Raw genomic sequence first — 23,879 nt, 5'->3', positions numbered from 1 at the left:
GCGAGATGAGCACCGCAACCCCAGAGTCGGTCACGACTAGACCTAGTGGTCAGGGGTCCCTTTACCTTTACCTTAACATTTAACCAGCAGCCTCCAATAGCAATGTAAACACCAGGTTCCCATCAGTCAAAAATAGAGTGGGGCGTGTTCATGTCTCTAGGTAAGAGTGGACTTTTGCGCTGCCTGAAAGTGCAAATTTTCCATTGTTGGCAGTGTAAGTACTCAGAGTCAGATGTTGGAGGTCTTATTCCTTACTCCACTGCACAAGTTCAGCAACACCATTTTCTTTTAGGACTCAGGGTCTTGTACTATACCACTGAAGACTACAAAGCCCATGATGCAGTGTAGAAATATAATCTGCCTTGAAATGGGGGGCAGCCTGGCGGCGGGGGTGGGGTGGGGGAGAGAGTATTGCTGGAAAAGTGAACAAAGACATTGGATTCTTATCTCATTATACATGACTAAGCCATTTCTCACCTTCTCACCCCTTGCCTTTTCCTGTAAGACCTATTACAGTCGTTAAGAGTCGTCAACAGGCTCATCTCAGCTATCTGCCAATCTCCCATTCCCACCACCCTTCTGAGTAATACCCCTCCCCACCTTCTCACTATATAGAAGGATCTGGCAACTTCTGTTTCAGTGTATCTGAAGAAGTGTGCATGCACATGAAAGCTCATACCAAGAACTAACTTAGTTGGTCTTTAAGGTGCTACTGGAAGGAATTTTTTTATTTTGAGCTGGAAAAGTGGAATACCAATGTTTCAAATAAACAGCGAAACCTCTCCCTCCCTCTCTTTTCTTCCTACAGTTGCGTAGAATGCAAGAGATGCTGCAGAAAATGAAACAGCAGATGCAAGACCAGTGAAAAAAAGGAAGCTGGGATGGAAGTTGCGAAGGAAAGGAACATCCTTGTCACTGTCTGTAGTTCAGCTGGAATCGCAGATAATTTAGGAAGGACTTTCCTGTTGCAAAGAAAAGAAAACAAAAACAAAGAGACTTGTGAGCAAGAGCGGCGCCCATTCCCTCCCTCCCTCCGTCTCTCTAATTCAGGGGTAGCCAACTTGGTGCCCTGCAAACACTGTTGAACTGCAACGCCCATCACAGGAAGTTGGCAGTCCAGCAATGGCTGTAGGACACCATGTCAACTATTCCCTGCTCTGTTTCGATCGTAGCAACGTCTGTTAGTGGGAAGGCGGGAAGACGAGAGGGGAGAGAGGCCGCTTGCTGCGGACCTCTTCCACGATCGGGATATTCCCTGCTGTCCCCACTCTTTCCTAGATATACTAAACTGTTGTTAAGGAGCATTCTGGTATTTAAAACCAACCAACCAACCAATCAACCACCGTTTCTATGGCACATGGATTTTGAGGACTCTTGTGTAAATGCACGTTAACTGTTTACTTCTAACCAAGGTGCTGTGACCCTTCTTCTCCTCCTCTTTCCAGCCTTCCCCCCCCCCCATTTTGTCCTCAAACTTTCGGAGGTCACGGCAAGCTTTTGCAAGAAGGCCGACGATACCTCTGAACCAAGTGCTGCTGACATGAGCACCAACCAGCCTGACCTCTTGCCTAGGACATCCCTTGGTCCTCTTCCCCACCAGCCGCTTTGAGAGGATGAGGATGGTTGGGTGTGTGGCGTTCTTTGATGGTTTCTCAAAACATTCCTGACATGACGATGATGTTTTTACTAAGAATCTCATGGCTCTTTTTTGCACTACGGGGGGAAGGACTTAAAAGACCTGCTGGTGAGGGATCCTAGTAAAAAAACAGCTCCTACTGCCCTTGTTTTAGGTGCGTTGTATTGAGTGATGTACAACTGTTGGACTTCTTGCAGAGGTAAGGATCTGCAAGGCGGGAGTTACTTTGAGGTTTAGCATCATCTTGGCACGCTCAGCCCATGCTTCATCTCTCACCAACCATGGAGCAAATTTGGATTCCTAGAGAAATGTGCTAATTGGTTTGTACGCTGTCCAGTGAATGTCTCAAGTCATTTTTAGGGATCTAAAAAATCCCAGCCGAAAATGGACTTGGGATGGGAGCAAAACATGGTATTCTGCTAACCTGGGATTGTGTCGTGTGGTTGTGGGCTTCTAGAAACTTGCATTGCTTCAGTTTGGGCCACCGTGCAAATGTCTGCTGCATAAAGAGTTAGTGTGAGTCTTTCTTATTGTGCTCAGTTGCGCTGCATCGTGGATTTTGTAGTCTAGAGGCCAGCACCCGGCACTCACAAGGTTACATCTACGAAGTCCATGATGCAGTGAGACTGAGAGCAAACTACACATGCATGAACTGAGGAGATGTGGCTATAGGGTGTATGGCTTCACAGATGGAACCAGCTGAGATCTGAATAGGGGAGGCAGAATTTTTTCTACTGTTGCTAGCAGTTGGCAGTCTTATGGCCAGAGATCATTTATACACCTCGCACCCAGAAGTCCACATTCTGCAACAAGGAAACTTAAATTCTGTGCAAAGTGTGTAACACTCTGGAAAGTGTCCAGAGGCTCCCAGGGAGAGGGGAATGTGTTGTGCAGCTTTTGCAGCTTTCTCGTAGCCAGGGCCCACCTTTTAATTTGAAATTACAGGGCTCCTTCTGCTTTCTTTGCTCTTTTGACCCTTCTTCTCCCTTTAGGACAGGCTGGGAAACCTCCCGCTCCTCCAAATGTTGTTGGACTTCAACTCCCACTTGCCCCAACCAGCACGGCCGATGTTTAGGGATGGTGGGAGTTGTAGTTTATCTCTGGAGGGCCACAAGTTTCACCCTCACCTGCTTTTGAATGCAAAAGAGAGATGGGGCCCCTTGTTTTCTAACTGTTGACTAGAAACGGATATTTTTTTTACAGGAGCAACTTGTCACAACAGAAATGTGAATATATCCCTATCAAAATACCCTATTGCGGCACTGCTAAAGATAAGGGAGCACCGGCCTCCTTTGCAGGGAGAAGGGTGAAATCTCTTTCTTTCTGTTTCTATCTTTCGCCTCCCATCTTAAACAGAAAAACAAGCAGAATATAGCGTGTTGCCCTTAGATGTGCCATACTTTCGTTTAGGACAGTGTTTTCCAAACTGCTTTTGGACTACAGTTCCCATCATCCCTGACCACCAATCTTGGTAGCTGGGGATGATGGGATTTGTAGTCTAATAACAGCTGGAGACCCAAGTTTGGGACAGCCTTTGGTGACCTGCTGCCTTCCAGATGTTTCCGCTACAACTCACATTGGCCCCAGCAAGTACATGGGGCATGGCAGAATCATTCTCCAGATGTTTGCTTCTTCTTTCCAAATACTTCTAATATGTTTTCAACCACATCTCTGACAGGCCTACCAACCTGAAGACTTCCTTCTTTCCTTATAGAAAGTGAAACTTCTCAGGGTCCCAAGTTGCAGCCCTAGTTTATACCTCAGTTCCACCTGGCTAAAGCCTGGAGGAAATCGAGATGGCACACAGAGCGTCTTGGGGAGTCTCATGGTTGTGCTCAGAAAAGGCCGGCCCTGACATTGGCCGCAATGACCGCTGCTGCCTCAGGTGGAATCTGTGTGTGTGTTGCAAATGGTGCTGAGGTGTTGGAGGACAGAGCTGTGTGTGGCATGAGGCCTACCCTGAACCCCCTGTTAGCTTACTGCTCTTAGCTGCAATGTCCGGCTGTGTCCTATTCCCAAGAATCAACCCATCAGCTTCCGTACGGGGCAATGGTGGAGGGGACAGCAGTTGCTGGTGCCCATTGGGACTGGCAGGGTTGAAAGCAGGGGCGGTCCATCCTGTTTCGCCACCTGAGGCAAAGCTTCCCTGCCACCTCCTCTCCTGCCGCCCCCTACCACTGCGGCCTTGTTTTTGTGTAGCTGTGGTGGCTTCCGGTGAAATCTTGTGGAACTCTCATGAGATCTCACAGCATTCTGCCACCCGAGGCGGCTGCTTCGGTTAAGCTCATGGGCAAGTCTGCCCTGGGTGGAAGGCAGAGTGGCCAATTGCAGAAGGAGCTGGAGCAAATGGCAGGCAGATTCTACTTAAAGCTGCCTCTATATCTACAGTATAATGCTCTAACTTTTAACAGCCTTCATCTCCCCCACCCATCCCAAATCCTGGGAAGTGTAAATGTCTGGAGTTGTTAAGAGACCCCTGTTCCTCCCACAGAGCTACAATTCTACAATTCTCAGAGCGGTTTAACAGCCAGTCCCTCTTCAAAGGGATGCGGGTGGCGCTGTGGTTTAAACCACTGAGCATCTTGGGCTTGCCAATTGGAAGGTCAGCAGTTTGAATCCCTGCAACGGGATGAGCTTCTGTCCCAGCTCCTGCCAATCTAGCACTTGGAAAGCACGCCAGTGCAAGTAGATAAATAGGTACCACTGTGACGGGAAGCTAAACTGCATTTCTGTGCACTCTGACACTCATCATAGTGTTCTGTTGTGCCAGAAGCGGTTTAGTCCTGCTGGCCACATGACCCGGAAATCTGTCTGCAGACAAACGCCGGCTCCCTTGGCCTGAAGCAAGATGAGCGCCACAACCCCATAGTCACCTTTGACTGGACTGAACCATCCAGGGACCCTTTACCTTTACCTTTTTACCTTCACAGGGAACTGTGGGAATTGTAGCTCTGTGCGTGGAATAGGGTCTCTTTTAACAACTCTTGGCACCCTTAAGCAACTGCAGCTCCCAGAATGCTTTGCAGGAAACCATGTTAAGGTGGCACCATAGAGCTTTAAAACGATGGTATGAATACAGCCCTTGTCTCTTGTCTCTTTGGGGCCCCAGTCTGGGTGACAAGTTCCATGATACCCCCTTTATCCTGGAAGGCACAGGGAACTGTTGGCGAGAGATAAGGATTGCCTTCTCCTGCAGCCACGGCTCTGTTCTCATTCTGCGTGTCTTTCATGCTAGCCTCGCATCCAGTGAAGAAAGCTGTAGGCTGTGTGGCTTTCCCTGATAAGGCGGTACTTCACAGGAGAGCAAGCAACCCACATGACCATGCCACAGCCTTGCTTAGGCTGTGTACATGCCATACATCTAAAGCTCATTATTTCTTCTACATAACTGTGGGAACTCTCTGAGCTAGCCTGCTGGAGCAAAACCAGCAGAGAGTCTTGAAAGACTAATAAATCTGTTACGCCATACGTTTTTGCGGGCCACATGGACCACTCCATCAGATGCATTGAGTGTATCCTAAATTGGCAAGCGTGCGTATGAGACACAGCATTGCGGGAATGAATGAGGTCAGCAGGGAATGGAATGTCAAAAGAACAGGCAGCGATGATTAGCTGAAAGCAACATAGTTACAGTAACCAATGAACAAGGCAGGACACCGTGAACAATGGACAAAGCAATGTTGGTGATAATGCAAATACTGTGACGTAGGCAAGCTCTTTAATACATGCAGAGTAATCTCAGCTCCAGCTATTTGTCCGACAAATTGAAATTCAGTAGTGTCCCACTGGGTTTCTGTATGGCCAACTGTTAGGCTGAAATGCTCTCTTGCAGGAGTGGTGAGCGGCCTCTGTGGTCCTGCAGTTGCTACTGGACTACAGCTCCTCTCCATCCTGGCCATTGGCCATGCTGGCTGGGGCTGATGGGAGTTGGAGTCCAGCAACATGTGGATGGGTACAGCCTCCCCAGCCATGCCCTATGGCTTGCCTTAAAGACAGGAGCTTAAAAGCCAATGTTCTCCAGCTGAGGGACAGAAGCTCATTGGAAATTCAAAGGAGGGGGACTATCCTGGGGCAGTTGGAGACTTCCTGGTGTTGCCACCACTGCTTCTTTCGAGAAGGTATGAGATGCTATGGCAGGATTGGGGAACTGGTGGCCCTCCAGATGTTGCTAGACTTCAGCTCTCATCCAGCATGGTCAATGACCAGGGCTGATGGGAGTTGTAGTCCAACAACAGCTTGGAGAGCCACAGGTACCTTGGATACAACCCTGAGACTCAATGAAAGGTGAAGCTCTTCCCCTGATGTTTCCTTCTTCCTGTGCTTTTGGAAACATTCCAGGGGCTTTGAAATATTGTTGAATGGGCTGAAGCGAAATATAATTGGATAGAAATTATGGCCCCACCTCTAAATGGGAGGGGCTCTTTGTCCTAGCTCATAGCAGCAGGTTCAGCGTGGGTCTGTGTGCTCATTGGCAAATGGAACATAGATGGTTTGGTCTGTCTTTAAATGAAGGGGAACCCAAGAACAGTTGTGGATGTCTTGAGTTTTAAATAGGTTTGAGAAACACTGCCTTAAGGACAGCTGCCTTACACCCTAATACGCACAGCTGCACCAGAGTAGAGTCCATTTGGCCATTCTCCAGCTGTCTATGGGAAAGGTCCATGGCCCGTGGTGCATCTGCACGAATCCTGATGGGCTGCAATTAGAGATGGAGGAGAATTTCAATTCTGTACTCATTTAACTCCGAATCCATCAGATTTGCTGTTTCTGAAACACTCTGAGAAGCAAAGCACAGAATCCTTCGAAATTCAGAGTTACCCGAGTTTTACGGCTCAGGTCTCCAACCAAACAACATTTACGAAAGCGCATAAAAATGAATATTTTATTGGGAATAGCATTCACATATCAAGAGAAACGGCTTTGCAAAACTGTGTCAAAACTCCACACGCAGAGATGCTTATTGGGGGGAAAAAGTCACACTGAGATGCTGAATAACTTTCTTGAGGATTTATTTAAAGCTAAAATTGCTGTGGAGATGTGGAGAATTGACTTTAAGTTTGGAAAAATGGGAAACGGAGAGAACTCAAATGGACAAATCCTTCTATCTCTAACAGCAACACATGGTTTGGCCTGTTACAAACCAGTGCTTGAAGTACAGGAGATAGGCAGTGAGGGACCAGTCTTATTATCTTTTGTCCTTGCACCCCTTTCCTATTTTTTATTTTTTATTAGAAAGCTGTTGGAGTATGGCTAAAATCAGAGGATATCAGCAGCGGGGCTTGTGGGTTTTAATTAAGGCCCACCCTGCTTTTCTCTGTCCTCCCGCTCCAGTTTTTGAGCACTGCAACTTGGGGATGGTGAAACCTGTGGCCGTGCACAAGCCTTTGCTGGGCTCCAGCTCACACCATTCCCTGACCGTTGGCTATGTTGCCTGGGGCTGATGGGAGCTGGAGTCCCAACAACGACAGCTGGAGGGTCACCAGTTTCTCCACCCTCCTCCAAAAGCAAAGGACGCCGATGGATTTGCTGCTTTCTTCTCCTAGGTTGGCCTGAACATTTCTGCACTTCCTTACAACCGCCCGGGAGGTACGCTTCTCTGCTCTTCCCCGTGCTGTGTTCGAGGCAATGCTTTTGCTGTGGGTGGTAGGGTGCTTCTGAAAACCAGTCGCTGTGGATCGCTGGAGGAGAGAGTGATGTTGCACTCAGGTCCTGCCCGTGGGCTTCCCACGGTTGTCTGCTTGGCCACGGTGAGGATGGGAATGCTGGATTTGGAAGGGCCAGCAGCCTGACCCAGCAAGGGCCGTTCTTAAATGTTCTTAAGAGAGTCTCAATGGGGATGCAAGCCCACAACTTCCATAAGTAGCATGTGGGTGGTGGGTTGGAGAGGTCCAAGGTAGACTGTGCCTCACCAGGGAGGTGCTGAGCCAATATCTGTGCCAATACCCTGATTTGCTCCCACAAACGGTGGTTTGCTATTCAACGGTACACGCTTTGTGCTTGTTCTCACAAGTTACTCCGCATGCCTTTTTTTTTTCCTGGAAGGAGGGGGGGAAGGTTGTTCTCTGTGCTGTGTGATGACCTCTTGCCTTTCTCAGGCTTCCCCTCGCACCTCACTCGTTGCAGCCATGTTGTAAACTGCGGCTTGTTGCTATTGCTTCTGTGACACCCGCCTTGCCTTGCTCTGTTCCCTACCGCTTTTTCGTTTGTTTGTTTGTTTTGTACATTTCTGTTGAACTTTTTTTTTTTTTTGGTCATGGTGATAAAAGAGAACAGAACCTTTTAAACATATCCATTTTATTAAAATTATAATTATAATTATTATAATTATTATTATTAATATAATGTTTACTACCTGAACTGATCAATGAAGTAAACTAAAAGTTTTAAAAACCCGAAACCACGCTTTTTGTCATTGATCACTCTGTTAAATTACTATCCATAACACAGGGGTCGTCGATCTTTCAAAGTCCGTGGGCACATTTTGAGACGGTGTCGTGGCCGCCAGTCACAAAATGGCTGCCGTGGCGTGTGTGGCATAACACAAGATGGCTGTCTTGTCATAGCAAAACACAAAATGGCTGCCGTAGGGGGGTGTAATAACATTACATTGCTGTCTTGAGGGCATGGCAAAAGACAAAATGGCTGCCACATCTAAAAGAGCAGGAGGAGAGTCAGGAACATAAAATGGTGTGGGCATCCCACCCCATCAGTGGAGGGAAAGGCATTTACATCAGCTTCCACTAGGCTCCCACTCAGTGGGAAGCTCTTTGATTCTCTCATTTGTTCAGAATGGAAGGGAGGATGGGTGTTTGATCCTGGTATTCACTGAAAGGTGGGCATCTTTAAAGCGGTGTGTCCAATGTAGGAGAGGACAAGCCAGTGCGAACAGGAACTGAGTCAACAGTCTCTTGGGCCTTGTGGATTTTTGAGGGGATATTTACTAAGACCTTTGGTTGGCGCCATAGGCAGGCACACTAGTACCCACAGGTATCACATCAGCGAGTCCTCCCATAGCAGAATAGGGATGCTTAAGGAGTTTGATCTTGGTGAATTCTTATTTTAAAAAAATCACCTGAACTCAATGCTGGCTCCAGAACTTGAATAGCCCTTGGGTAAGTGGGTTAAACCACAGAGCCTAGGTCTTGCCGATCAGAAGGTTGGCAGTTTGAATCCCTGCGACGGGGTGAGCTCCCATTGGTCGGTCCCTCCTCCTGCCAACCTAGCAGTTCAAAAGCACGTCAAAGGGCAAGTAGATAAATAGGTACCACTCCGGCAGGAAGGTAAACGGTGTTTCCGTGCACTGCTCTGGTTCGCCAGAAGCGGCTTAGTCATGCTGGCCACATGACCCGGAAGCTGTACGCCGGCTCCCTCGGCCAATAAAGCGAGATGAGCGCCGCAACCCCAGAGTCGGCCACGACTGGACCTAATGGTCAGGGGTCCCTTCACCTTTAAGTGACCAGCAGTGGTCCCCCATCCCAACATGGGGGCCCCTCCTTCCCATTTCTGTTTCCACTAGCGTGCCCTTTCTGCTTCCAAATAAGTACAACTCCCATCAGCCCATGACAGTACGGCCAGTTGTCCAGGGTGATGGGAGATGTAGTATAATCAACTGTGGACAGCCACAGTTTCCCCATTCCTGGTGTTGCCTCAGATCCCCATTGCAGAAATCTGCCTTCCTAGCATCTGTAAAGTGTTGAAGTTGTGACAGGGACACATGATGGAGTAGGCAGGGCCAACCCTTCTTCCCTTCATCACACGAAGCTTGAAGGTTCAGACTCTCTGGTGAATGTTGGGTTCAGTCCATTTGAGAGCTGAAGAGCAGCAATCTCCAAGGCTGCATCTGGATGACAAGAGGGAGCAAGTCCACATACAGAAGTGTGGGTGCCATTCAGGAAGGCTAGACTTTATACTAGGCACTAGCCCAATCCCCCAACTGTTAAGGGCACTGCCTCGCAGATTGTACATCATCGCAGACTAGCTTCCTTTTGAATAAGTGGTGGAATCTTTGGACAGGCATTTTCTGGCGAGAGCAGTCTGGATCCTGAAACAACCTAAGCCTGTGAAGTTGAGCAAGGAGAATTCCTTCCTTCCCTCATTCCCTGACCCTTGAACGCAATGACTTCAGTCTTGTTCAGATCCAAAGCGTTGGCCGGCTCTTGCAGCGAGAGGACTATCGCCATCAGTCATGGTAAGTGAGCAAGAAGCTTCATGATCTGGATTGAAATATCTATATAGCTATATCTAGATTCTTCTATGGGAAGCCGCTTGGAGATGGTCTTGTTTTATTAGGTGGTCTGCAAATGCAGTCAATAAAATCAATAAATTATATCAGGGTTGGGGAAATGTTTTCAGTCAGGGTTCACATTCCCTTCTGGACAACCTTCCTTGGTTGTCAGGCTTAAGTCGGCAGAGCAACATACAGGATATCCACCTTTGTACAGAAGGCTAGATTCTACTAGGGATGGGTAAATCTGCCAGTTTGAGTTTCTCATTTTTTCCACTCATAAAAATCCAGTTCTCCAGATTTCCACACCAGTATGTGATTTTTTTAAAAAAAAGTTCTCATGAAAATTCAACAAGATTTTTGCATGAATTCCTCCATTGGACCCATATGTACACAATTTTGCCTAATGTACACATTTTTTGTAAGGCAATTTCCCCTTACACAGTGCATTTTTGTCTCCTAATTTCACCAATATACTTTACCCTGTGTTTTTTGCATGCATGACTTGGATGGAGAACAGCACTGCAAAATTCAGAGAGGTGCACATTTCGAAGCATGACTGAGTTCCGGTTGACAGGATGTGGTGGAACTCCATCCTTAACTAAGGGCGACATATGCTTTTGGTGTCAAGTCATCAGAGGCAGGCTATCAGTCCTTGTGGTCAGTCCTACCCTTGACTCGACGAGTGCACAAATTTGCTCATCCTGAGTGAATATTTGAGAGGAATCGTGTGCAGAAAGCATCTGCAGATCTGTTGCACAATTGCATGGACCTCCTCTTCCTTCCCTTCCACATTTATGGCAGAGACGTGGGCCCTTTTTCTGCACCACTTTTAACAATCATGGCTCGCCCCAAAGAATCCTGGAAAATATAATTTGTTAAGGGTGCTAAGAGCTATTAGGAGCCCAGAGATGGAAAGAAGATAAAGTCCCTACTGGAGAAGAATGGCAAATCGAGTTGATGGACTATGCCAAAATGGCAAAACTGACCGGAAGACTCGGGGATCAGGAAGACCAAAACTTTAATAAAGAATGGGGGGAAATTATAATTTACCTTGAAGGCCGCTGTAAGCAGTTGAAAATGTTAGCAGGATTTCAATAATGCTTGTAATGTAATGAGAACTATGGACACAATGGAATTATAAAAAATTGGATTATTAAAATAAAGATGCAGCAGAAAAGATTTAACAACAGAACCCATGCAGGGGAAGGTGGGAAGTCCAGAGGTTTGTAGGAATCTTGTAACTTAGAATGTGTTGTGGTATGATTGTAAACTCAAACATGTAAAATCATTCAATCACAAAGACACGCACACACGAGTTATTAGGAGACCACTTTTTCCCACAGGGGGATGTGGGTGGTGCTGTGGTCTAAACCACAAAGCCTAGGGCTTGCTGATCGGAAGGTCGGCGTTTCAAATCCTTGTGACGGGGTGAGCTCCCATTGCTCGGTCCCTGCTCCTGCCAACCTAGCAGTTCGAAAGCACGTCCGGCTGGAAGGTAAACGGCATTTCCGTGCCCTGCTCTGGTTCGCCAGAAGCGGCTTAGTTATGCTGGCCACATGACCCGGAAGCTGTACGCCGGCTCCCTTGGCCAATAAAGCGAGATGAGCGCCGGAACCCCAGAGTCAGTCACGACTGGACCTAATGGTCAGGGGTCCCTTTACCTATTCTCCTTACTGAGCTACAATTCCCAGAGTTCTATAATAATCTATCCCTCTTTCCAGGCAACTCTGGGAATTGTAACTATGTGAGGGGAACAGGGGCCTCTTAATAATTCTCAGCATTCTGAAAAAGCTAAATTTCCCAGGATTCTCCAGGGTTTCAGACTGGGGTTCTTCCCAACCCTACCTGAAGTTGTTGTTGTTGTTGTTGTTGTTGTTGTTGTTGTTGTTGTTGTTGTTCTTCTTCTTCTTCTTCTTCTTCTTCTTCTTCTTCTTCTTCTTCTTCTTCTTCTTCTTCTTCTTCTTCTTCTTCTTCATTTATTTATACCTCGCCCGTTTCCCCAGCTACTCTGGGCGGCTTCCAACAAAATAATAAAAATACACTAAAATACAGGACCTCTGCCACCTCCCTTCCTTACAGGCACATGAGAACGTATTTCTGAATCCCTGCTGGTGAACTATTGCAGAATCTGAAGAAGTGTGCATGCACACAAAAGCTCATACCAATAACAAACTTAGTTGGTCTCTAAGGTGCTACTGGAAGGAATTTTTTTATTTTATTGCAGAATTGTTTTCTTATTTACCATTCTGCCACAACTGAGAGTGCTCCTGAGTGCAATTCCATTTCTGAGCATGATGCAAAAAACAGGTCTTTCAGTCAGCAGGGAAGAAGCATCAGCTTGCAAGGACAAGCCTGTGGGATCTCCGCAGAATGAATGACGGGTTAGGAACAGGCTTCCCCTTATCTTTCTGGTGCAGGCAGTGGATTTATCAGGATTGCTCAGCTGCACACTTACTAATTCTCACACAGCTGGCCAGCATTCAGCTTGGGTTCTCATTCTGCAGAGGAGCGAGCTGAGAGTGGTAAGTCTAAAACCATTTCCCCCACAGGTATATAGGAAACTGTCCTGTGTCAGGTCAGGTTGTTTGTCCATCTAGAGTAGCATTTCCCAAACTTGAGTCTTCACCTGTTTTTGCATGAGCCAGGACTGAGCTGTGCTCCAACGTCTTCAGTGACTCTGCAAGGAATTCTCAAGGAAGTCTCTTGGGTCGTTTGGTGCATCTTTGCAATTCCCCTAAGGATATCGCAGTCTCAAGAGTTATTTTCCACCTTGGGCTCTTTTGGGAGGAAGGGCGGGGTATAAATATAGAGCAGTGGTTCTCAAACTTTTTCTTCTGGGCCACACTTTCCGATTAAAAATTTGCTTGTGCCACACCCAATGCTTTTATCGATAAGAAATGCACTGGAAAACAAAAAGAAACAGCTCCTAGCAGCGCTTGATCTGGAAAAGATATCTATCCATATTCTGCAAATTTTAAAAAGTCAATACTACACTGAAATGTTTAAATATCTTTGATTGTCCTTGAATCTTTCCACCACACCAAGATGCAATCACAAACTGCTGAGATTGTGATTTGTCAATCTAATAAATTGTATGTTTCCTTTATTCCATTGTATTTATCCCTGCCAAGGTACGTGGTAGATTTACCAAATGTTGAAATGAGGGTAGCCTTTACACAGGCAAGACTAAACGTCCTTCCATTAGATTGGATGGGCTGTCCGAAGGAGGACAGAGTTTGTGGCTGCAACTCTGTGTCAACAGAAGACACAACTCATATACTCCTTGAATGCCCTTTTTGTAATAATATTAGAAACAACTACATCCACCCATTGCTAAGATTGTAGAAGGGGAGGCCATCTCTTGCAAAGACCTGTTTTCTGTTGTCTGATGTAGAGAAGTTATATATCCTTTAGAACACCCAAATTTCTTACTAAGGCTCTACACATTCATGTAACAAAATTTAAAGGGGGTATGGGAAATGATTTATCCTCTAAAGGTCGGGAGTAGAAATGTAAACCACTATTAGCAGCAGTATTCTTGTTATTTTTATTCGTGTAATGGCTGTTTGTTAAAACACAATAGGTAAACGGTAAGGTAACGCAGGACGTGGGTGGCGCTGTGTCTAAAGCCTGAGCCTCTTGGGCTTGCTGATCAGAAGGTTGGCGGTTCGAATATCCTGCGACGGGGTGAGCTCCCGTTACTCTGTCCCAGCCCCTGCCAACCTAGCAGTTCGAAAGCACGTCAAAGTGCAAGTAGATAAATAGGTACCACTCCGGTGGTCAGGTAAACGGTATTTCCGTGCGCTGCTCTGGTTTCACCAGAAGCGGCTTAGTCATGCTGGCCACATGATCCGGAAAAACTGTCTCTGGACAAACGCTGGCTTCCTCGGCCTGTAAAGCAAGATGAGTGCTGCAACCCCAGAGTCATCCACAACTGGACTTAACTGTTAGGGGTCCTTTACCTTTTTTCCCAAGGTAAGGTAAAGGGCCCCTGGATGGTTAAGTCCAGTCAAAGGCGACTATGGGGTTGCAGCGCTCATCTCACTGTCAGGCTGAGGGAGCCGCCGTTTGTCCACAGACAGCTTTCCGGGTCATGTGGCCAGCAGGACTAAACTGCTTCTGGTGCAGCGGAACACTGTGATGGAAAGTAGAGCGCACAGAAACGTCGTTTCCCTTCCCGCTGCTATGGTACCTGTTTATCTACTTGCACTTGTATGCTCTCGAACTGCTAGGTTGGCAGGAGCTGGAACAGAGCAAGAGGAGCTCACCCCGTCATGGGGATTTGAACCACTGACCTTCCGATCGGCAAGCCCAAGAGGCTCAGTGGTTTAGACCACAATGCTACCCGCGTCCCTAAAACACAAAAAACTGAACTGCACCACCACATTTGCCATCCTTTCCTGCCACACCGCTGTGGCGCATCTCACCCTCTGAGAACCACTGCTCTAGAGAGATGGGTGCTGCCTTCTTTCAAGTCAGGCCATTGGTTCATCTGTCTCTCCATTGTTTGGCCCCAGTTCTGCAGGACTTCAGGCACAGATCTTTTCTAACCTGACTTGGAAGATGCAGGGGATTGGACCTGGGATGCTCTGCCACTGAGCTAGCACTCCTGTCTCAAAGCGATGTCTTAAAAACTCACCCAGCGCTGGGTATCAAAGAATTTCTAAGAGATCTGCCTGTTGCCAGCGCTTTGTCTGATATGGAGCCAACTATTCTGGTCCCATAGAAGCAACAGATGAAAGAATAAGCAATGGGATACTTTCTGTCTCTCTCCTGACCGTTGTGTCAGCTGATGAAAGAATACACAAGGTTTTGAGTTACGGAAAACTCTTTACACGGGCTGCGATCCCTTTGTATGGGCTTTTTGAACAGCTCTTCTTACACTAACCTCCTGCTTCTCATTCTCCTCCCCCCTCCAAATCTCTTGTGTTGGTAGATTTAAAAGTATTCCTCCCAAAATATGTGACCTCTGGTTCATCCTCATTCCTTTCCTGCGGAGGGGAAGTTCTGCTCATCGAATGAGCCTTCCCTGCTCCTATCTCCGCGACGGGGTGAGCTCCTGTTGCTCGGTCCCTGCTCCTGCCAACCTAGCAGTTCAAAAGCACGTCAAAGTGCAAGTAGATAAATAGGTACCGTTCCAGCGGGAAGGTAAACGGCGCTTCCATGCGCTGCTCTGGTTCGCCAGAAGCGGCTTAGTCATGCTGGCCACATGACCTGGAAGCTGTACACCAGCTCCCTTGGCCAATAAAGCGAGATGAGCGCTGAAACCCCAGAGTCGGTCACGACTGGACCTAATGGTCAGGGGTCCCTTTACCTTTACCTTTATCTTAATTTAGGACTGGGTTTTTTTAGAGGAAGGGGCATAGCTCAGTGGTAGAGCACCTGATTTGCATGCAGAAGGTCTCAGGTTCATTCCCCGGCAGGTGGATCTGGGAGTGATACGTGCCTCGAATCCAGGATAGCTGCTGCCAGTCAGATCAGGCAGTGTTGAGCTAGATAGACCAATGCTCTGACTCGGTATAAGGGAGTTTGGTTGGCAGCACCAAATACTAGCAAGAAAGGAAAAAGGGTACTGGGCAATTGAATTTTATAAAATAGTAAAATGACCAATGTACAGGGGCATCAATATAGAGTTTAAAGACTTGGGGCACAAGTTTGCATATGATGTGCATGCGTTTTGCATTTGCTGATTTACTTTTAAAGGTGCAAATTTAGGGTGCTTTTCAGAGGGAGGAAAACAGGCTTTCGCTCTGAGCTATGGCGGCATTTGCAGAATTTTCTGGGCCCTGTACTTTTGGGTGGGTCAGGCCATTTCCCCAACCTAGGCTGAATCTAGACACACACACACACACATTCTGCGACAATGCTTTAATTTTTTTAAAAATATATATATTCAATTTGCCATTAGCTCACCATCGCCATCTAGCGCCACTTTTGTACAATGCATTTAAAACTCACTCAAAACATTAGATTTGCAGCTGTATAGCTGAATCCCTACACCCTGTTATCACAAATGGCTGCTTGTATACTATGAAAAGTAAAGGAAGTACCTTTGGTCAAATTAAGATGACAAGCAGCCGGGGTCACACTGATTTTGCGCCGGGATGAGAAAACCTGTCAATTCTTATTTCTCTCAGTTTCCCATTTTTCTACTCTTAAGTTCATACCAGAGATGGAGGGAACAGTGTCGCCCACCCCATACTGTTGCGACTCCAACTCCCATCAGCCTCAGCCAGCATGGCCAAGAGTCAGAGGTGATCAGGGTTAGAGTCCAGCAACATCTTGAGCTCCACCATTTCCCTGATTTAGACGACCTGCAATGTTGACCCCGTCCTTCCATTCCCTTGAGTGATTGACCTGGTATGTGTGATGGTAGTGCTTTGGTCTAACTGGCCAATTCATAACTGCAATTCAGTATCCCTGTAATGAGCGCCCTCTGGGAATGGTTTCATGCAACTGGTAGCAGTGGTTACATATTCTCATGACCACTGCTCCTTGTGCATTCTTCTAATCTATGGGGTATGTACCTTTGTTCTTCTTATTGTAGTTGTAGCATATGGGTTGTAATGTGTGAAGTTTATATAGTTTTCATGTACACAGGTCATTGTTTCATATTTGAATTCTTTTGTAGTTGTGCTGAAGAAGATTCCAGCGAAACAGTCAGATTATCCGGAATCACTGTCCTACGTTGTTATTCACTTACTACTTCGGCACCATGAATGCCTAAAAAAGTTTTACCGCTTAGCCAACAGGATAGCATCTATTACTTTGTTTCAACCATAGACTTAATATACTTCTACAGACTTTCAAAGACTGATTTGATTTCAAATATATTAGAGAATTTACAAGTGTACACATTTTGTTTTTGTTGTAGTAAATCATGTATATTATGCAATAAGAATTGCAGTGCTATCTAGCATACTGGTCTTTGTGTTGCTTGTATTGTTTGTTGGTCTAACTGGCGACTCTTGCGTCTTTCAGGGTGGAAGATGATTTTCCTCCAGCTCATCCTCCTCCTCGTCTTCCTCCCTCTCGTCACTCCAACCTGCCCTGAGCCCTGCCTGTGCGCCTCCACTCTCATTGACTGCACGGCAAAAGATCTTATGCACAACAACCTCCCCACCTCCTTCCCTCCCTCGACCACCAAGCTCTACCTCAACCACAATAATCTCACCTCCATCCCCAATGGGCTCTTTGACAACCTGAAAGACCTCCAGGTGGTTCACCTGTGGGCAAACCCCTGGGAATGTGACTGTCACATCCTCTACCTGCGCTCCTGGCTCCAGTGGCAGCAGAACCGGAGCTTTTACAGGAACGTCATATGCTTATCCCCCTCCCATCTTCAAGGCAGGATCATCAGCTATTTGTCAGAGGATGAGATCATTTCCACCTGTCAGTACTGGTACTGTGGCCTGGCGCTCATCTCTCAGATGTGCCTTTTCATCTTCCTCCTCGTGCAAGCAGTCCTGCTTCTCCTGGTCATCGTCTACCTGCGTAGAATTCGAAGGATAGCCAAGGAAGCCAGGCGAACGGTCACCGAATTCGACGAACGGGGAGATACGTGGTCGACTCATTCTCGAAAGGGTGCAGACTGATCAACGGGTTGGATGTGTGGGAGAAGAGGGGAGTTCAGCAGAAGTCCACTTGTGGATGAGATGGCTTTGTTTCAGTAGTATTGAAAACAAAAATACGCAATATTCAGGTGGTTGGTTTTTTAAAAAAAATATATATTGGCCCAGCTTTGTATAAGATAACAGTGTCACCAACACAAAGGAGAATAAAGACTTTAGTTAGCCTAGTCTTAGGTGGATGAGATGGTACGGGGAAGGTCCATCAAATATAGATTAAATAAGATGGGAGCAAGAACACATCCTTCTGTCAGGGAGATGTCCTTGATTAAATCAGTGGACCTTTACTAATGTGTTATGGTACCGTGATTGGATCAAAAGTACAGTGGTACCTCGGGTTACAGATGCTTCAGGTTATAGACTCTGCTATCCCAGAAATAGTACCTCGGGTTAAGAACTTTGCTTCAGGATGAGAACAGAAATCACGCAGTGGTGGCGGGAGGCCCCATTAGCTAAAGTAGTGCTTCAGGTTAAGAACAGTTTCAGGTTAAGAACGGACCTCCAGAATAAACTAACTTCTTAACCCGAGGTACCACTGTATAAGCTCTGTTCAAATTTGCTCCAAAGACGAACCTGCAATATGGAACCAAAGGCAGATTTTCAATCAATAAAAGGCTTTGCTCCCTTTTGGAGCAAGTGGACCACTAACAAACAATGGCCTGAAAAAAAAATCACTATCCAAGCTTTTTGTTTAAGGCCTAAGAGACCTGCATAAAGTTCCCCAGCTATGGATAACAAGCTGGTAAGTCCATAGTTTTAAAACAAATATAGCAGACCTTGTGGAGCCTCCAGTGATGTGGGGTTGGGGTGGGCCGGGGGACAAGCTCTGTTAGTACTTCTTGAAATGAGGATGGGGTCTGGGAGGGGGGCATCACAAATGACACTCTGTTTTGTGCTGTGAAATGTTGAAGTTCAGGAGAAAAGTTAGAAATTATAACAAAATAGCAAGGTTTTGTTTTCGTTTTTTAAAAATCACTGAATCCATCTGTTGTGAATCCCTCATTCTATGCCCATTACAAAATAAAAGAATAAATCACAGCTACCAGAGTGACTGAATTAGCACTTTTCAAATCAGCAGTCCTTCCTGCCCACCCAGATGCAGCCGAGTGAGCATGACAGATGAAGAAGCTGCATGGAGCATGGGGGCCCAGAGATGAGTGGAGAAGTGTGTTGCCATAGATTTATGGCTTTGCCTGCCCTGCCAGGACTTATAAACCGCTCTAGGGTCATGGTGCAGTTCATTAGCATGGCGCTGAGGGTGGCTACTTACGCTCTTATGAATGAGGGATTGGTAAGGGTCCAGAGGACGCCTAGGAATCTTGAATGTGCCAAGCTAGGAAGGAGGAAGGTTTTCTCAATGGAAGGGAAACATGCAAAATGACTTCAAATCACAAAAACAACACAAACAAGCAGAGGCGGAGCTGGCTGCTCTGGCACATGGAGCGGCGTGCACCTGGGGGGCAGGGCTAGTGTTAAGTTGTGGGTTAACATATCAGATGGCACAGCGATTCTTCCAACAGCTCTTGTTTATTCACAAGCCAGAACAGAACTGAACTGAAGGGTTCAGTCAGAGCTCCACTAGAACGCAACAGTAACCATTTTCTGTAACTATCCAATCACTGAACGTCACTTTCAACCGCTTATTTGCATATGTGGACCTGATTGAAAACTATCTACAGTATCCCCCTGCTGGCCCAGGGTGAGAACTTCAGTACATAACACCAAGCATCCCAGGGGGGCGGAGTGAATGTCCCAGGGGGGTGGGGTGAGCGTCCCGGGGGTGTGCGGCTGCCACAAGCGTGGCAATGTCACTCCCCCCTCAGGTATGGCACCCAGGGTGGGCCGCACCCACTGCACCCCCCTTTCTCCGCCTCTACAAACAAAAGCAATAATCCCCCATCCCACAAACACATTTAAAAAGGGTATAGGATGTTAATAGGCCAAAGGCCTGGTGGAAGAGGAATGTTTTCGCCTGGCACCGGAAGGTGTGTATTTACGGTTGCCAGGGCCCTGGGGTCTTCTGCATGCAGCCACTGAGCTATGGCCCTTCTCCTGAAGTATCAACGAGAAACCTATGGCCTTCAAAATATTGGACCCCAGCTGCCATTATCCCCAGCCAACACTATAATGGAATTGAATTGATGCTTTTGAATTATGGTGCTGGAGGAGACTCTTGAGAGTCCCATGGACTGCAAGAAGATCAAACCTCTCCATTCTTAAGGAAATCAGCCCTGAGTGCTCACTGGAAGGACAGATCCTGAAACTGAGGCTCCAATACTTTGGCCCCTCATGAGAAGAGAAGACTCCCTGGAAAAGACCCTGATGTTGGGAAAGATGGAGGGCACAAGGAGAAGGGGAAGACAGAGGATGAGATGGTTGGACAGTGTTCTCGAAGCTACCAGCATGAGTTTGACCAAACTGCGGGAGGCAGTGGAAGACAGGAGTGCCTGGCGTGCTCTGGTCCAGGGGGTCACGAAGAGTCGGTCACGGCTAAACGACTAAACAGCAACAACAGAGCGTGGTGCTGATAATGCCACGACCAGAGAGAAAAGGAGACACAAGAGGATTGGAAGAATTTTAAAGAATATTTGGCTAAATATTGTAATATAAGATAAAGAGAAATTTCTTGGAAGTAATCATTAGGCTTAGGGGTAGAATATGAATATGTTATTAATAAATATTAAAGATTAGAATACTAATAAAGGAGAAGAAGTTAGTAAATGAAAGAAGCTAATATTATTAGAAATAAGAATTTGGAGAACTGCTAAATAGGTGATATAATGAAATTCAGTTAGAGGGGATTTGAGGAAGTCAGCTATCAATGTGATGAAATTAGGATTCGGAAGTTAAAATTCATTTTTATGTGTTTTTCTCTTTTTGTGTGCATTGTAATGTTTTTCTTTTTTCTTGTTTTTCTTTTTTTATAAGTGTGAAAACCAATAATTTTTTTGGGGAAAAAAAAGAAAAGATAATGCCACAGTTGCAGGTTCAATCCCCACACGGGACAACTGCATATTCCTGCTTTGGATTAGATGACCCTTGGGATCCCTTCCAACGCTATGATTTTACAATATGTCTGGAGGGCCACAGGTTGCCCTAGCCGTAACCTTGCTATAAAGCTGGTTGCATGCTTCTCCCAGTGGTGTAGCGGGGGGGTGCAGGGGGGGGCCCGGCCGCACCGGGCGCAACACCTGGGGGTTAGGGTTAGGGAGTGCAAATAATCCACGGGTTAGGGGGCGCAAATCCACGGGTTAGGGGGCGCAAATTACCGTATTTTTCACTCTATAACACGCACCCGACCATAACACGCACGTAATTTTTAGAGGAGGAAAATCCGTAGGCATGCCACCCATAGGCATTCCCTCCATAACACGCACAGACATTTCCCCTTACTCTATAGGAGGAAAAAAGTGAGTGTTATGGTGCAAAAAATACGGTACTTGCCTTGCCCCGGGTGCTGACAACCCACGCTACGCCACTGGCTTCTCCCTCCACCTATGGCCATGATAGATTCTCACAGAAGAATTTATGGAGTGAAACTAAGCTAAACTCCCATGGGCTAACTTCCTCTGTTCAGTTTATCTGATGTTTTACTTCCATTCATTGTTCTGCACGCTGCCTTCTGAAAAGCTTTCGTGTGGGCCTTCTTAGCAGCACTGCCTCTCAGTGTCCAAGAGATGGCGCCCAAACCTCACCTGTGCTTCCCTTTCCTATATTATGATTACCTGATCTTTCATCGCTGTGGCAGTAAGCTAGCTTTCTGCTTCTTCCCAGGACAGGACTTTAATTTCCTCCTATTGATCGTGGCCAGAGAAGAAAGGTGAAATGGAGATTTTATTTCTAGGACAATGGCCCCCTTATATGAAATGCCACAATCCTCTTTGTACAAAAAAAACACAGACAAAAAAACCAAAAACCTTGGTCAGTGAAATGAAGGGGCTTTACCCAGGCTTATTTTGTATTTTTCTCACGGCAATTTTTATTATCAGCTGTCTAAAATTCCACCTCCCTCCTCCCCTACAAACAGAGGAGATGAATTGCAAAACCTCTGCATTCCATTGATGGATGAGATAAACCCACAGTAACTGGGCGCTGCTATTATTTTATAATAGGCTTTTAGAAAAATCCCCAATATTTCAATAGCGGGGGTAATTACTACACTCTGGCAGAGTGGACTACCTTTTCTGTCTCAATGCTACCTGTCTGTGACCGGTAACATCATTTGATAACAGCGCTGTGGGGCTCTGCCTCTGGCATTGCAAACCTCACTGAATAAAGCTCCTCCTTGCATAAAACCTTTCCATTCCATTTTAAGGGCATGCCCAGACTGCAAAAAATAAGCTAAGAAAATTTTCTTTCTTGATGTATTGTTCCATTTATGTCCCACTATTCCTCCAAGTAGCTCAGAGTGGCGACCCTCTCTCCCATATTCCATATTATCCTCAAAACCAGGGCTCCCCACCCCAGCTGGAGCTGACAGGAGCTCACCTGTGGCACCTCTCAAGTGGGCACTGTTGCCATTCTTTTTAAAAATTATTATTATAAATTTTATTAGTATTTTTTCCACAACAACAACACGAAAAATAACAAAACACAAAACACAACATTCAAAAAACCAAAAAAATCCCTATCTTACAAGTTAATAGTATAAACACTAAAAAGAAAAACATTGACTTCCACCAATCCCACAGCGTCTCCTTTACCTCTCCTTGTGTCTTCCTGTTTTCCTTATCATCTCTATCCTAGCATCCAGATATAAATCCCTCCTTCCTATCCTTTCACTTTGCAAGGTTATTCCAGACTCAGCCAGATTTCTGTCCTCGAACCTTGGCTTTTAAGGTATTCATTGAGACACTCCCATTCCTTTTTCACTTCACTTTTTGGTTTTTGTCTTATTATATCTGTCAATTTGGCTAATTCTAAATATTCTGAAAGCTTACATAACCACTCTCCCCTAGTGGGTAAATGATTCCCTTTCCAATACTTATCTCGCTTCGGCAGCACATATACTAAAATTGGAAAGATACAGAGAAGATTAGCATGGGACCATTGCCATTCTAAGAGAAAAAGGGTTCATGGTATGTTCTGGCTCCTCTTTTTCTAGAAAAATAGCACTGCTCACAACAACCCGGTGAAGTAGATATGGGCAAGAGCTAGTGACCAGCTGAAAGTGAGATTTGAACCCTTGGTGGAATCCAGACACATATAAAAACCACATTGAAAATGCTTTTTCTAAAAGCGCTTTTAAAAAACACATTGACTTTTCCATAAGGCTCGCCATCAGCATCTAGTGTCCCGTTGTATATTGCACTTAAAACGTTTTATTTGCAGCTTTATAGCCGAGTCCCTGGTCTCATGACAGCCAACCATAAGCCTATGGGAAGATCACAAGCAGAACGTGAGCGTAATAGCACTCTCCTGCCCACCAGTCCTGGCAACTGGAATCCAGAATTCTCAGGAATTTTCTTAGGAAAATATACCACTATAAATGTTGGTCTTAGGAGGAACCACATTGTTCTTTGCCCTTGCCATTGCTCCTCCGCCAGGTCTGCTTTGGAGGTGTTCAACACTGGAAGATATGAAGAGGCTGATGGATCAGGCCAAAGGCCGTTCTAGTCCAGCATCCCGTTCTCCCAGTGGCCAACCAGTTGTCCTTGCATGAAGCACACAAGCAAGGACCCAACTGCAATAACAACTCTTCCCTCCTAAAGTTGCAACGGACATTCAGGGACATTGGGCCTCGAACAGTTGAAGCAGACCTACTTGGCCAGGAATTTGTCCAAGCCTCTTTTATAGCCATCCAAGTTGGGGCCACCACTACTTCTTGTGGTGAGCAAATTCCATAGTTGAGCTATGAGTGGTGTGAAGGAGTCCCCTTTCTTTCATCTATCCAAAACAGACAAAGGCATGGAAAAGCAATGACTTGGGCAGTGATTTGCTGGAACGTTAGCAAATTGGGACAAGTTCAACTCAAAGAGGAGGAGGAGGAGGAGGAGGAGGAGATGGAGATGGAGAAGGAGAAGGAGAAGGAGAAGGAGAAGGAGAAGGAGAAGGAGAAGGAGAAGGAGAAGGAGAAGGAGAAGGAGAAGGAGAAGGAGAAGGAGAAGGAGAAGGAGATGGAGATGGAGATGGAGGAGAAAGAGAAGGAGATGGAGGAGGAGATGGAGGAGGAGAAGGAGATGGAGATGATGGAGAAGGAGGAGGAGATGGAGGAGGAGGAGAAGGAGATGGAGATGATGGAGGAGGAGGAGGAGATGGAGGAGAAAGAGAAGAAGGAGGAGGAGAAAGAAAGAAAGAAAGAAAGAAAGAAAGAAAGAAGAAAAATAATCTCTCTCTCTGTGTTTGTATCTAAACAGAAGAGGAGGAGGAGGAGGAGGAGGAGGAGGAG

At 46.3% G+C, this 23,879-nt stretch overlaps 2 protein-coding genes across 10 annotated transcripts in view; both read left to right on the top strand.

Annotated features, from left to right (window-relative positions):
* The window catches only part of SEPTIN5 (septin 5), an 89,371-nt gene extending 81,338 nt beyond the window's left edge, over positions 1-8,033 (top strand). For 3 of the 4 annotated variants that reach the window (XM_081175023.1, XM_081175021.1, XM_081175022.1), the window contains one exon: positions 809-8,033. In XM_081175023.1, the coding sequence (XP_081031149.1) occupies positions 809-865 (57 nt within the window). In that variant the 3' untranslated portion in view covers positions 866-8,033. The remainder of the gene's footprint in view (positions 1-808) is intronic. The other variant, XR_014002964.1, reaches the window with a different exon arrangement.
* The window catches only part of GP1BB (glycoprotein Ib platelet subunit beta), a 210,829-nt gene extending 192,291 nt beyond the window's left edge, over positions 1-18,538 (top strand). The window contains exons 1-2 of one of the 6 annotated variants that reach the window (XM_081175175.1): positions 8,927-9,824; positions 16,845-18,538. In XM_081175175.1, coding sequence (XP_081031301.1) covers positions 9,752-9,824; positions 16,845-17,458 — 687 coding nt within the window. In that variant the 5' untranslated portion in view covers positions 8,927-9,751 and the 3' untranslated portion in view covers positions 17,459-18,538. The other 5 variants (XM_081175176.1, XM_081175178.1, XR_014002995.1 and 2 more) reach the window with 5 other exon arrangements.
* The last annotated feature ends 5,341 nt before the right edge of the window (positions 18,539-23,879 follow it).

This window comes from Podarcis bocagei, assembly GCF_964188305.1.
Source record: "Podarcis bocagei genome assembly, chromosome: 16".
Taxonomy (NCBI): domain Eukaryota; kingdom Metazoa; phylum Chordata; class Lepidosauria; order Squamata; family Lacertidae; genus Podarcis; species Podarcis bocagei.
Note: the sequence above shows the minus strand (reverse complement) of the source record. Positions and strands in the feature narration are given on the sequence as shown.